Source organism: Rattus rattus, chromosome 18 (genome assembly GCF_011064425.1).
Source record: "Rattus rattus isolate New Zealand chromosome 18, Rrattus_CSIRO_v1, whole genome shotgun sequence".
Lineage (NCBI taxonomy): Eukaryota > Metazoa > Chordata > Mammalia > Rodentia > Muridae > Rattus > Rattus rattus.
In genome coordinates this window covers 40,546,776-40,559,496 of record NC_046171.1, presented here as the reverse complement: position 1 = coordinate 40,559,496, position 12,721 = coordinate 40,546,776, and the positions used below count along the sequence as shown (strand labels likewise).

At 44.1% G+C, this 12,721-nt stretch overlaps 1 protein-coding gene across 1 annotated transcript in view; it reads right to left on the bottom strand.

The window, feature by feature from the left end:
- Window positions 1-208: 208 nt before the first annotated feature.
- The window catches only part of Mettl24 (methyltransferase like 24), a 117,009-nt gene continuing 104,496 nt past the window's right edge, over window positions 209-12,721 (bottom strand). Inside the window, exon 5 of the mRNA XM_032888842.1 lies at window positions 209-837. Coding sequence (XP_032744733.1) covers window positions 523-837 — 315 coding nt within the window. The 3' untranslated portion in view covers window positions 209-522. The remainder of the gene's footprint in view (window positions 838-12,721) is intronic.

The window sequence follows — 12,721 nt, the reverse complement described above, 5'->3', positions numbered from 1 at the left end:
ATTTGTTTGTTTGTTTGCTTGCTTTTTGAGACACGGTTTCTTTGTGCAGCCTTGGCTGTCCCGGGACTCACTCTACAGACCAGGCTGGCCTTGAGCTCAGAGATCCAGGTGCCTCCGCCTGGGATGAAAGGCAGGTACCACCCCACCCCTCTGCAGAGGGACCCAACTTGAACAGTGAGTTTTAAAACCTGATCAACCTAGTAAAAAGTATGAAATAATAAAATTTCATTTTAATGTAAATCCATGAACTATAGATACATAATGAATTTTTTAAAAAACACAGGCTGGCATGTGCAGGGTATTTCTACATCCAAGGGACAGTGAAGGGGCACACCCTACTCCGTCAAAGGCAAAGGTCTCAAAGGTATTCATCCGGACTTCAGCATGTAATGCAGAGACAATAACACAAGCCCCTTCTCGAGCAAGTACAAGCCAGTGGAGACTGGAGACGTAACTCCATGACAGGAAGCACGGAAGCATCTATCTGCCCATATTTCCTTGTGTTGTGCATGAGGCTTCGTCTCACCTCCATCTTGTGTTCACCCAACTCAAGGTATAACAGCTGCTAGCATTGAAAATGTCCTTCTTCAGGAAGAGCTGCGGTTTAGATAAGTCTTTGTAAGTGTGAAAAAGTCTGAAGTCCTTCCGCTCCAACTCCTTCAGGAGGCTGTACCAAAACCGCACCACGCTGCTCTCACTGCCACTGACCTCAAAACCAGGCCAGTGGAGATGAATCTCGAAGATGAGCTGGCCGATCTGTTCAAGGACATCCTCCAGAATAAGGTTTTCTAGAACTTTCCATTCGGCACTTTCCAGATCTGCCTTGAGAACATCAATCTGTAACAAAGCAATAAAATGAGGCTTCATCATTCACTCTATCACCTCCATATTATATTGTATCATATTGCATCGTATTGTATTGTATTGTATCGTATTGTATCATATTGTATCATGTTGTATTCTATTGAATCATCAATCATGTCTACCTCCAATGGCAACAGGATTTTTAAATTTTCAGAGTTGAAAATTATTTCCAAGTGTCCATTTTAAAAAAGCTATCAAATATTTTTATACAATATATTTTTATCATATTCTTCCCACTTTTCTTTTCTCTCTTCTCTTAAAGATTTATTTATTTTATTTTATGTATGTGAGTACACTGTAGTTGTCTTCAGATACACAAGGGAAGGGCATCAGATCCCATTACAGATGGTTGTGAGCCACCATGTGGTTGCTGGGAATTGAACTCAGGACCTCCAGAAGAGCATCAATGCTCTTAACAGCTGGGCCATCTCTCCAGCCCTCTCTTCACTTTTCTAATCAAGATCCAAAAAGACAAATATTGCATTTTTTCTCTTATATGTTGGTGTCAGCTTTTAAGCCTTACATGTGTGTGTTTCAATCTAAATAACCAAGTAGCCATGTATGACAGATTTCTACCCCTATTTCACACCATTAATGTCTACAAGCAACAGTGCTAGGTGGACAGCATTGTGGACTCTCTTGCTTTCTGCCCAGTGCACTAGATGTCCAAGGAGGGAAAACCAGGGTGCATTCATCATAGAGCCCCATACCCTTCAGGCTTTCCCCACAACCCTGGCCACTGCAAAGAGCCCAGCCAAGTCCTCATAGAATGGGGGTCACACAGAGGGAATGGTGGTGGTCACACAGAGGGAATGACAGAGAGCCCGGCCTGCCCGGTCATTCTCATAAGCATCATCCCCTAGAGGATTTAAAGCCCAAGACAGAGATTTGGGGTTTCCAAGTTTTGGAATTATTATTCTATGATTTGTTTTAATTATATCCCAGGATGACATTCTAAAACAAAACAAACAGCACACCGTGAAACATCTGATTATCTGACTTGGTTTACTTCCTAAGTTAAATGGAATAAAGGAAGGTGATAGGATGGATGGGAGAGATTATCTTTGCAATTAATCAGGTTAGGAGAGTCAGCTCCTTTCTGCTGGGTTTGCACAAATTCCATTGGAATAGTAGGATCCGAAATACCTCCTGGAAAAAAAACAAAACGGAAACAGGGTGGGCATGGCTTGGTGACAGAGCACTTTCCTGGGTGACAGGCATGGGGCCCCTACTTTCAATGACCAGCAGCACCATAAAAAAAAGTTACCAAGTTACTAAAATGTGCCAGACCCCATGCTAAGTACTTCCTTTTGCAAGGTCCATGTCATTACACATCAGCACTAAAGAAAGGGTGATTCTGTTGGTGACTGTGGTGATAGGAATGAAGTGCCCCACAGCGGCTCATACCGCGAGGCCCGTTAGGGGGCGTGGCCTCGTTGGGGTGGGGGTGGCCTTAGGTGGGTGTGGCCTTGTTGCGTGGGTGTGGCCTTGCAAGTGTCTCAGTGTGGGCAGGCTTTGAGGGTCCAAAAACTCAAGCCAGGTCTCAGTCTCTCCTTCCTCTGCCTGCAGATCTTGAAGTAGAACTCTCAGATCCCTCTCCAGTATCTCGTCTGCCTGCGTGCTGCCATGCTCCCTGCTGTGGTAAGAATGGACTAAACCTCTGAATCTGTGAGCCAGCCCCAGCTAAATGATAGATTTTATTAGAGTTGCCGTGGTCATGGTGTCTCTCCACAGTTATAGAACACTAAGATCATGTGCATGTGCATGTGCGTGTATGCGTGCGCGCAGGCATGGGCACGTGCACGTACGTACACGTATGTGTGGAAGCCAGAGGTCAACATGAGGTGTCTCTCCACCTTACTACTTTTCAAGATGAGGTCTTTTGTTGAACCTGGAGTCCATGATTGGGGCTGGACTGGCTGGCCAATGAGCTCTAAGAGCCACCCTATCTCTACCCCAGACACCCCCTCGCCCAGAGCTGGGGTTATAGATGCCACTGTGCCCAGCAGTTATGTGGGTGCTGGGTATCTAAACTTGCACCATCATGTTTGCTTGGCAGGCACAAACTGAGCCATCTCTCCAGCTCCCGTGTTCCTAACCACTTAAGAATATTTCTTTCCAGGAAATCACAAAAGGAAAGAAAGCATAACTCAGTGTTCCAGGGAGTTTTAGAGTGGGTCAGCGAGGTGCTTGAATCAGCATCACTGAATTTTCAGAGTACTTTTCAAAGTGGGTAATTTCACCACACAAAGGGAGTCTGACAGCACCAGACACAAGGAATTCTGGGAAGGAGGGAAACACACCAGGTGAGCACTGCAGCCCCAGGAAGCTGCTGGCCTGAGTCACTAGGATCCGACTCTGCAGAAGGAGACCACCTTTGCTGGTTTATAAACATGGATGGACACAATCTTGCCCACCGCCTTTGGTCAGTACTGTTGTCTGCTTTGGTGAGTTTCCCAGTTGGTGTTGGAATATGAGAGCCACGGCCCTGGAGGCCCCTGGGAGTGAGTTCAGAGATGCATGGAGGAGAAGGTACAGAGACATCACATATAACTGCTACGAGGGCTTTGGCTAACACCCTGAGACCTGCAACACATTGCTTGCACACTTGCTTGGACTTCCTGGAATGGAAAGCCAAGAGGCCTTAGGAAAGTCAGCGTCTGTAAACTGGCTGTGGGTCCGTGGTTTCAAAACAAACGGAAAAGGTGAAAACCAACATTCTTCTGCGTGGAGATAACCGAGAAGAGGAGGTTCTTTGGGAGTATGGGCCAGCCTAAATTAATTCTATGAATGGGACCCGAGGGGATGATCTCACCGTCTTTTTTTTTTTCATCCCAGTTCCCTGGTGCTACCATAGCTTTGTTTAATCTTGGCAGTTTTAGATGGAATCCTCCTGGATTAAGGGTAATGAAGCTGTCAAAAGAAATTAATCAAAATTTCACAAAACGTCCTCATTGGTACAGAGTGCACCCAATATTCAAAGAGCAGCGTGTGTCGTATTGAGCCGCACAGCCAAGAATTCCATAGGTTCCCTACAGACTTATCTTCACCATGGTTTTCCGAGAGTTTGGATAGGATGAGTAAGATAAATTTAAATGTGAAAAGGACAGGGTAGCTCAATAGAGTAGATTGGAGGAAAAACAAACAAAGAAGTTGGGGAGTGGGTGAATGGCAGGATAATGTTCATTAACCTAATGTGGACCGAAACATTCTACTGGTAAAGATACAGAGGAATATATCATATATGGCCCAGGCTCATTTTAGAGTTGTATTCATATGTGCATGGGTGTTTTGCATACATGAATGTGTATACATGTGTATGTGCTTGGTGACCCATAGAGGTCAGAAGAGGGCATTAGAACCCCTCTGGGACTGGAGTTACAGATGGTTGTGAACTGCTCCATGGGTGCTAGAAACCTGCATCCTCTGCAAGAGCAACATGTGCTCTTACCTGCTGAGAAAACTCCCCAGCCCCCCGATATATTTTAAGTAAATTGTCAATCAAACGTTGTAAGCAACCAGAAGAGAACCAAATAACGCTGAGTTATAGCAAATGCATGCTTGCTTTAGAAACCCACCTTTTCCTCACTCGATGAAAATCTCTAAAGGACAAACGGTTTGCCCACTAAGACAACACCCCACCTTTGACCCCAGAGCCTGAGAGTCCCCACTCTAACGGGAACGGTCCAGGCTGCTCTTTATTGCTCAGCCTTTGGATGGTGGGGCATGGAGTTGCCCACAAGCTCTTCCCTGCCTCCCAACCTGAGAATACAGACAACCAGAATGCAGTGAACCAAACAAGTTTTTCTCTCCGGTTGCGCATTTCCTTTTTCTTGCCTTTCAGAAGGTCCCATTACCGTGAACTATTTTACAAATGTAATTTCCATTATTACTGCATAATGCAGACAATATTATTGTCATTACAAAGTACTAGAGATTTCTGGGTAAGATATGCCACTTTTAAGATTCTAATATCAGCTTGCAGCGATCATGGTACCCCAGATCATGCAAATGAGTATCTCGGGATTAACAGGTGCCAAGTTTAATATAGTTGGTTAAATCATGTTTCTTGAGCAAAGCAAGTAAATGATAATGTCTGGTAAACTCTTGAATAATTGAAAACACTTTTTTTATAGGAGAGTCTCAGAGATGGTAGAGGAAACAATCTTGTCTGGTATAATTTCAAAGGTATTGAAGAGGTTCTGGTATCAAATATTATTTCCTCTCCTTATGCTTCCAAGATCCCATAAGTTGCCTTTCACACAACTTCCTGAAGCAATGACAATTTTAATTTTAACTGGATTAAGATGTGATGCCTTTCTGACAGCATCCTCATCCAGAGTACAAGTCTATCCCTAGACTGATCCACCCAGATCTGCAGGGAGACACTGAAGGGGAGGGACTGTGCATGGGAGTGAGCTTTCTAGGCTGTCTTAGACCCGGTGACTTAAAACCTGAAGTTTGTCACCTCATCATTACAACATCTCAGTGTCCATGTCTCTCCCTATAGGAGAAACTGTTCCTACCCCTCTCTAGGCTCAACAATCTTAGCTTCTGCATCACCTGGTTCCTGATTCCACCATCGCATGGTATTCTCTGTGTCTCTGTGTCTATGTCCAAGTTCCCCCTGTTCATAGTGGTGTCGGCCATCTTGGATTAGAGCCAAGCAGTGGCGTCGGCCATCTTGGATTAGAGCCAAGCACGGTCTCTTATGACTTCACTTTAGGTCATACATCTACCAACAACGGTATTTACAATCAAGGCCTCATTCCGTAGCGCCAGCGAAGCAGGATTTAGCCCATAACATCGCTCAAGGCAGCTGTTGCAACAGGGCTTTTGCAAGACAGGATCTGCTGCTTGGACGGGAGGTTCGGTTAAAGAGAGCCCAAGGTAGAAACTGTTCAAGGCAATTGTGACTATTATCCTGTCAGTCACTACATCAGCCAACACTGGCAGCTTCAACCTTGCTAAGTACCCAGCCCAGGCAAGTCACAAAATCTCAAAGGCTAACCAAAATCACTATGGAAACATGCCCACATCTCATCCCTTGCTTTTTACTGTGCAATCAAGTACAACCTGTTTGGGGCACTTTCCCACAAGTCTCCCCGTCCCTCTAGGCTCACAGACGGTGTCCTTTCATCTATAGGTCTCTGTCTAAGATTATTCTTTAACAGGCCTCCCAGCAGGATCGGCAGATCTTAATCATGCTGGCTGGCTTTGAAGAGGGCAACAGTGGGGGCTACACCTTTCAAGTCAAACCTCATCTCGATGTCAAAAAATTTCACTGCATCCTATCAGTCAAAATAAATCACAAAGCCAGCTCAGATCCCAGAAAAGGCAATAGATTCCAGCCACCGTGGGAAGAAGGGACAAACACAAAGAGGGAGGGAGGACTTGTTCACGACCATCACTGCAAATGATTGGCCCCATTGATTAAAAGCAGTTGTACTTTATGCAAATCATAGAAATGGATGTTTAGCAGGAAGGAGCAATACTCAGAAAGAAATGATCTGCAAAGCCTTCGTTCACTAGAATACTGTGATGGCTAATTCTGATGTTCCGTTTGACACTCCTGGAAAGAAGGACTGTTGCATGACTGTGAGACATTTTTTTGATTGTTGTTGATGGCGGATGCCCAGTCCACCGTGGGCGGTACCATTCTTACTCAGGTGGGTCTGAGCTGTGTAATGAATGTAACTGACTATGAGCCTGGGTGCAAGCCAGTGAGCAGTGTACCTCCAGGGTCTCTACTTCAGTTTCTGTCTCCAGCTCCTTCCCTGGCTTCCTCTACGTTGCTATCTATAATCTGCAACCCAAATAAACCCTCTCCTTCCCAAATTTTATCTTGGTCCAGTATTTTATCACAGCAACAGACGAGCCAAGTAGGGCAATTAGTATTCAGGAAGGAACATTAACGATACTTGGCACTTGCTTATGGAGACATCTTTCCTTGGAAAGTGACAGAGAGTACTGGATATCCAATGGATTAGGAACAATAATGAATTAACTATCAAGGTTAGGCATGATGACAGACTGCTGCATTGCCCCAGAACTCCAGAGGCTGAGGCATGAAGACTGGAAGCTTGAAGACAGGCTGGAATCTACAGCCTATGCTACGTTAGCAAGACCCTGTTTCCATTTAAAAGGAAGAAAAACTATGAAGAGAAACCAAAATATGTTTTATTGTTAAGTGGTTTTTTTTGTTTGTTTGTATGTTTTTTTTTCACAAGAAAAGCTTCTCAGCCTTTTGGCTAAGATCAAGTGTATTTCACAAGTAAAATGTTGAAAGGGCTACTTGGCAAGCCACAGCATTAGCTGTCAAATGCTATAAACGTCTCCAACAACAAAAAGAGCATCTGGTGGTCCTTTCAATGCAGGTCATGTGCTCTCAGTGCATAACAAATGGCCACAGGCTTGAGGATGTCATAGCTGAAGGAATGAAACATTTTCTTTAAGCTACCATGTACTTGATAAACAGCACCACACAGACATAGCTTAATGGCTGCTGCAGCCAGGAGTGAGTTCTAGAACAAAGCCTGCAGATCTACCTCCTGGAAGATCAAAGCCGAGGAGGCAACACGCCAATTAGTGTTCCTCTCTGGCGTTTCTTTGATTTCTTTACGAGGTGCTGTAGAGAATGGGGAAAAGGCACACAAGGGACTGTAGCTGCTCATGCTGTGTTAGAGTTGGGACACTGGCGCACATTGTCTCAATCAGGAGGATCTCCTAGAAAAATCAGATTGTCCTAAAAATGTGACACCAAGGAAAGAATATTAAACATGAACAATTCATCAGTCCAAACACCATTTAGCAAGGGCCAGCAGTGAGCTTTGGACATACATGGTGACAGGATAAAGGGAGACCAGATAAAATCAACAACAACTAAGTGTTAAGAATACATGTAAGGGGGGTTGGGGGTTTAGCTCAGTAGTAGAGCACTTGTCTAGCAAACGCAAGGTCCCGGGTTTGGTCCTCAGCTCCAATTTAAAAAATAAAAAATAAGAATACATGTAAATGTTGGAGATTGCCGATGCCATCAGAGGGTTTCACGACCACTCAGAGATGTCCTACCATGAGCTACCTACCAGCTTCTGGCCACTAGGAACCAAGATGAGAGCAGCACTTGAGTAGATAAGACATTTCTGCTTTGATAAGGCTTCGTTATATTTATATTAAGAATACAAGCGTGATTTGGTAAAATGTCAGTAAGTGTTCAGAGGTACACTTCAATTATATGAAGTTAAAATTGCAATTAACTCTGTGTTGAGGCAACAAATGGACGTCACACTGGGTTTGTCTTGAGTACTTTAGACATCCTTTTAAGCTCAAAGCACAGGATTGATTCGCCAACAATTTGGAGGCTGTGAACATCTCATTCCAATTTATTGAAAGAATTTTTCCATCTTGCCAAGGACTCCAATAGTTACATGTAGCCTTCAAGAAGGGATGTTTCTCCTAACTACACAGAGCTACCTAGCATGAACCAGGTTAAGTGTAGACTTGGGCTACTTTTCATGTCCTAAATTGTGACTTAGGAGAAAGGACATTAAACATGAAGAATTCATCAGCATAAAACCACTAAGTGAGTTTGAGGTAGGTTAAATATTAGTATTTTGTTTTTACAAATTAAAACTCAAGTACTCATGGTATTGTTTGTCATGGCCAGCAGGAGCCCTGTCATGGTCAGGAATAGCATGGCCTCTGATCTTTCAGATCAATTGTGTCTGAGACATAAATTAAGTGATAGTTCACAAATATTCACGAAAAACAAGTGACTCGTAGTTGTATGTCAACTTGACACAAGACAAAGTCAAATGAGAAGAGTTAAGAAAATGTCTCCATAATATCCAACTGTAGGCAAGCCTGTGGGGCATTTTTTTAAATCAGTGATTGGTGTGGGAGGGTCCAGCCTATTGTGGGTGGTACCCCTAAGGCGGGTGGTCCTGGGTTCTATAAGAAAGCAGGCTGAGCAAGCCATGAGAGCAAGCCAGTAAGCAGCATCCCTCCATAGTCTCTGCATCAGTGCCTGCCCTCAGGTTCAGGACCTGTGTGAGTTCCTGCCTGACTTCCTTCACTGATGAACAGGGCTGTGGAAGTGTGAGCTGAATAAACCCTTTCCTCCCTAGCTGCTTTAGTTATGGTGTCTCATTGCAGCCATAGATACCCTAAACTGAGGTACTAGCACAGAAGTTTGCCTCTGGGATATTTTTTTATTCTACAATCAATCAATAGCAATGAGTTGTATCCATTTCAGAATAATCTACTTGCCCTCACGGTGGATTTGTTTACATGTAATTGAACTGTGAAATTAAAGACAAGCACGGTTATATGTTACTCCTCTGCCTTTACATGGGGTAAGCAGGATGACCATTGGCTCTGAGGTTACAGGCGCTGTGTACAAAGCACTATCTACTGTAATTTGAGACCACAGGGTTGGGGATTTAGCTCAGTGGTAGAGCGCTTGCCTAGAAAGCGCAAGGCCCTGGGTTTGGTCCTCAGCTCCGAAAAAAAGAAAGAAAAAAAAATGTGAGACCACAGATACACAAATGGAGCCAATATCTAAAAATGGTATGTGGATCCAAATGAGAGGAGGATTTGGGCTCACTGAAAATGAAGGGCAAAATAGCATTGGCAGAGGCTGTGGGCCCCAATATGTCCTACCCTGGCCACCCAAGGAGGGAAGTGGTAAATCTGCCCCAGTGAAGTCTTTGGACAGCTCACCACAACCACAGGGAAACTTAAATTGATATTAGATTTATGTAATACCTATAGAAGTAAATACCTAAATATTGTAATAGGAATAAGAAATGTTTTACCTGATGCAATTGATGTAACTGTCACAAGCCTAATTCTCTCAGTTTACTATAAGTACTTAAAATTATTACCAGATCTCATCTTGACAGACCTTCCTGACAGGGTCTTTTCAGTTATTTGTTTCATTACTTTTTTTTTAAGTAGGCTTGATCCTTAGAATCACACACACACACACACACACACACACACACACACACACACACACCTTTTTATTTAAGCGAATTCCAATGAAGATGTGCATAGTACATGAGGAGAACATTCAATGCCATGTATGAGTCAAAGAAATGAAGAGCTGGGTATAGTGGTTGTAATTCCAGCCCTCAGGAACTTGAAGCAGGAAGTTAGTGTTAAGTTCAAGGCTACCCCGAAATCCATAAGCTCTGGGCTAGCCTGGGCTATAAGTCGAGAATGTACTCCAACGAAAAAAGAAATACAAGAAAACAAATTTTAAAAAGAAAGAAAAGAAAAATGTGTGGTGAAAGAAGTAGAGAGGATCTCTCACATGCTGTGTGGAAGCATCACCTGTCAATAAAAGCCTATGGCCAATGGGCTGAGGCAGGATTAGAAGGCGGGGCATTGGCAGAGAAAGAAGGGGGTGGGTAGGAGGGTGATAGTATAGAGTTGGCATGGGAGGATTTGTCTTGGAACGCTGACGAAGATGGTCACAGGAAACTGAAGGAGAAATAACTAACCATGTGGTACTCGTAGGCTATTTTATTTAAGCTATGAGCTCGTTGGGGAACAAGTCTAAGCTATGAGCTCGTTGGGGAACAAGCCAAAGTTGTCCATTCTCATGGATATCCCAATCACATCTTCAAGAGTGAGAACAGTCCTGATACTGAAGAACTAGTGACAAATGGCCGTCAACAGCACCCGTTAAACCCGGACATGCACATGTTGCATATCCAAATTTGCAAGTGTCACCCAAGTAAACTGTGAAAGCTGAGATTCAACTTAAAGAAACTATTTGAATTTTCTGTGCCCTTTCTACTTGTGTTTGAATAATGGACCCCTCTTCCAACTTGTAGTCTTGGGCTTCTGCTTTATCAATATCAAAAGGAAAATACAAAAGAAGTAAATACAGCAGAGGGTATGTGAACCAAGAGTAGCCCACAAAGGGTATGGTTGCAATGAAGGTAGAGCCAAAACATTAAAACGGTAAAAACTTGGTCTGGGGCAATGATCCAGCAGCTAAGAGCAATGGCTTCTCTTTCAGAGGACCTAGGTTCAGTATCTAACATCCACATGACAACTCAACCATCCTCACACTAGATAGGAGAGAAAAATAAAAAGGGTAGAGAGGCAAGGAAAGAGATCCCTGAATAAAGCTAGGGTCTGAAAGGAATAGCATCATCGTTAGACTACTTCCTGCCGATTAAGGGCATCAAGTTCCTTAGGGACAAGTTTGATCTTCACTCTCAAGATATCTAATTTCTTCTTCTCACAGGACTACTAATAAACCACCCACCCCACCCCATCACACCCTACCCCACCCCACCCCACCCCATCCCCCCCCTCCATCCCTGCCTCTTGGGGCCCTAGCATTCATATGCGCTCTGAAAAGTCTCCAGAATTCTAAGCATCACACAATCACAAAAACTATCTGCATCTGGCAAAATCACACCTCTGCTACAGCAGGAGGCAAATCATAGTCAGCTGCTGTGGACGGTCCGAAGCCGCCTTACATCCCACACCTGGGATTAAAACGAAAACATAGTCTTATAATACTTCTGTTTCTTTTAATGAAACCAAACTTCCAGAATTGCCACTACACCTGCCCTTTTTGAGTTCCTCTTCTGACTTCCTTCAGAAATGAACAGCGATAGGCAGGTGTAAGCCAAATAAATTCTTCCCAGGGAACTGGTGTCAGGAGCTGATGTACAGGCCATGGGGGAGTTGCTTTGGTCATGGTGTTTCATCACAGTAATGATAACCCTAACTAGGATGTGTGGCATTCGTCTGCCAGGGCTTGTATAAAATTCCCACCACCTAGGTGGCTTTAACAACAGAGACATGTCCTCAAAGACCTGGGATAAAGGTGTCAGAAGGGCAGGTCTCTCCTATGGGGCCTCTAGTTGGCTTACAGATAGCTGCCCCTCTACCCTGCTTTTCCTCTATGTGGACTCCTAGCAGCTCTTGCTTTTCTTATAACCATTCCCTTCACAATATGTCAAATATACCCTGTTTCTGTTTCAGTAACTGTCTCTCCTCTGTTGTTAATGGCCATCTCCGATTTTAGTTAGTGCACATCTAAGCCACCAAACTAATTGAAGGTAAGTCACAGAGACTATGGGAGATACTAATTCTAACCTCATAAGCTTTTCTAGAATGTGACCTTGACACTCCTTTCAAGGGATAATGTCAGGTTGCTCCCTGTGGTGAATTTCGTAGGCCTGCAGCCTGGGCAATCACATAGGCCACACACAGAGATGGGTCCTAAGCTTGCTCTGTATTCTGCTCTTGTTTCCTTGAAAGCCTTAGTTCATTTTGAACAGGAAAATCCTCATCTCATTTATACTGAGCCCCACAAATCATGTAGCCAGGATCCTTGAATTCTGCTGAGCTTACGACAAGATGGACGCTTATGTCTTACTGTAGCACCTGTCAGGGCCTCAGAAGGTACCACAGCGTCCACCTTCACTGATATCTTCATTCTTAGAAACTAGACAGTGTGCAAGATGTCTACTGCCCTTCAGGTCACCGTGTTCTGAGAAAGTCTGAAGCAGCCCTATTAGAGAGATCATGTGAAGAGACCAGCCTCAAAACAAGAGTCAAACACCCGACTTCATTAGAGACCTGAATCAGATCCAACCAGCAGAACTGTGGTGGTTTGAATACGCTTGGCCCAGGGACAGGTACTATTAGGAGATGTGGCCTTGTTAGAGTAGGTGTGGCCTTATTGAAGGAGGTGTGGCCTTGTTAGAGGAGGTGTGGCCTTGTTGGAATGGGTGTGGCCTTGTTGGAGTGGATGTGGTCTTGTTGGAGGGGTGTGGCCTTGTTGGAGGCAGTGTGGCCATTTTGGAGGAAGTGTGTCACCATGGGG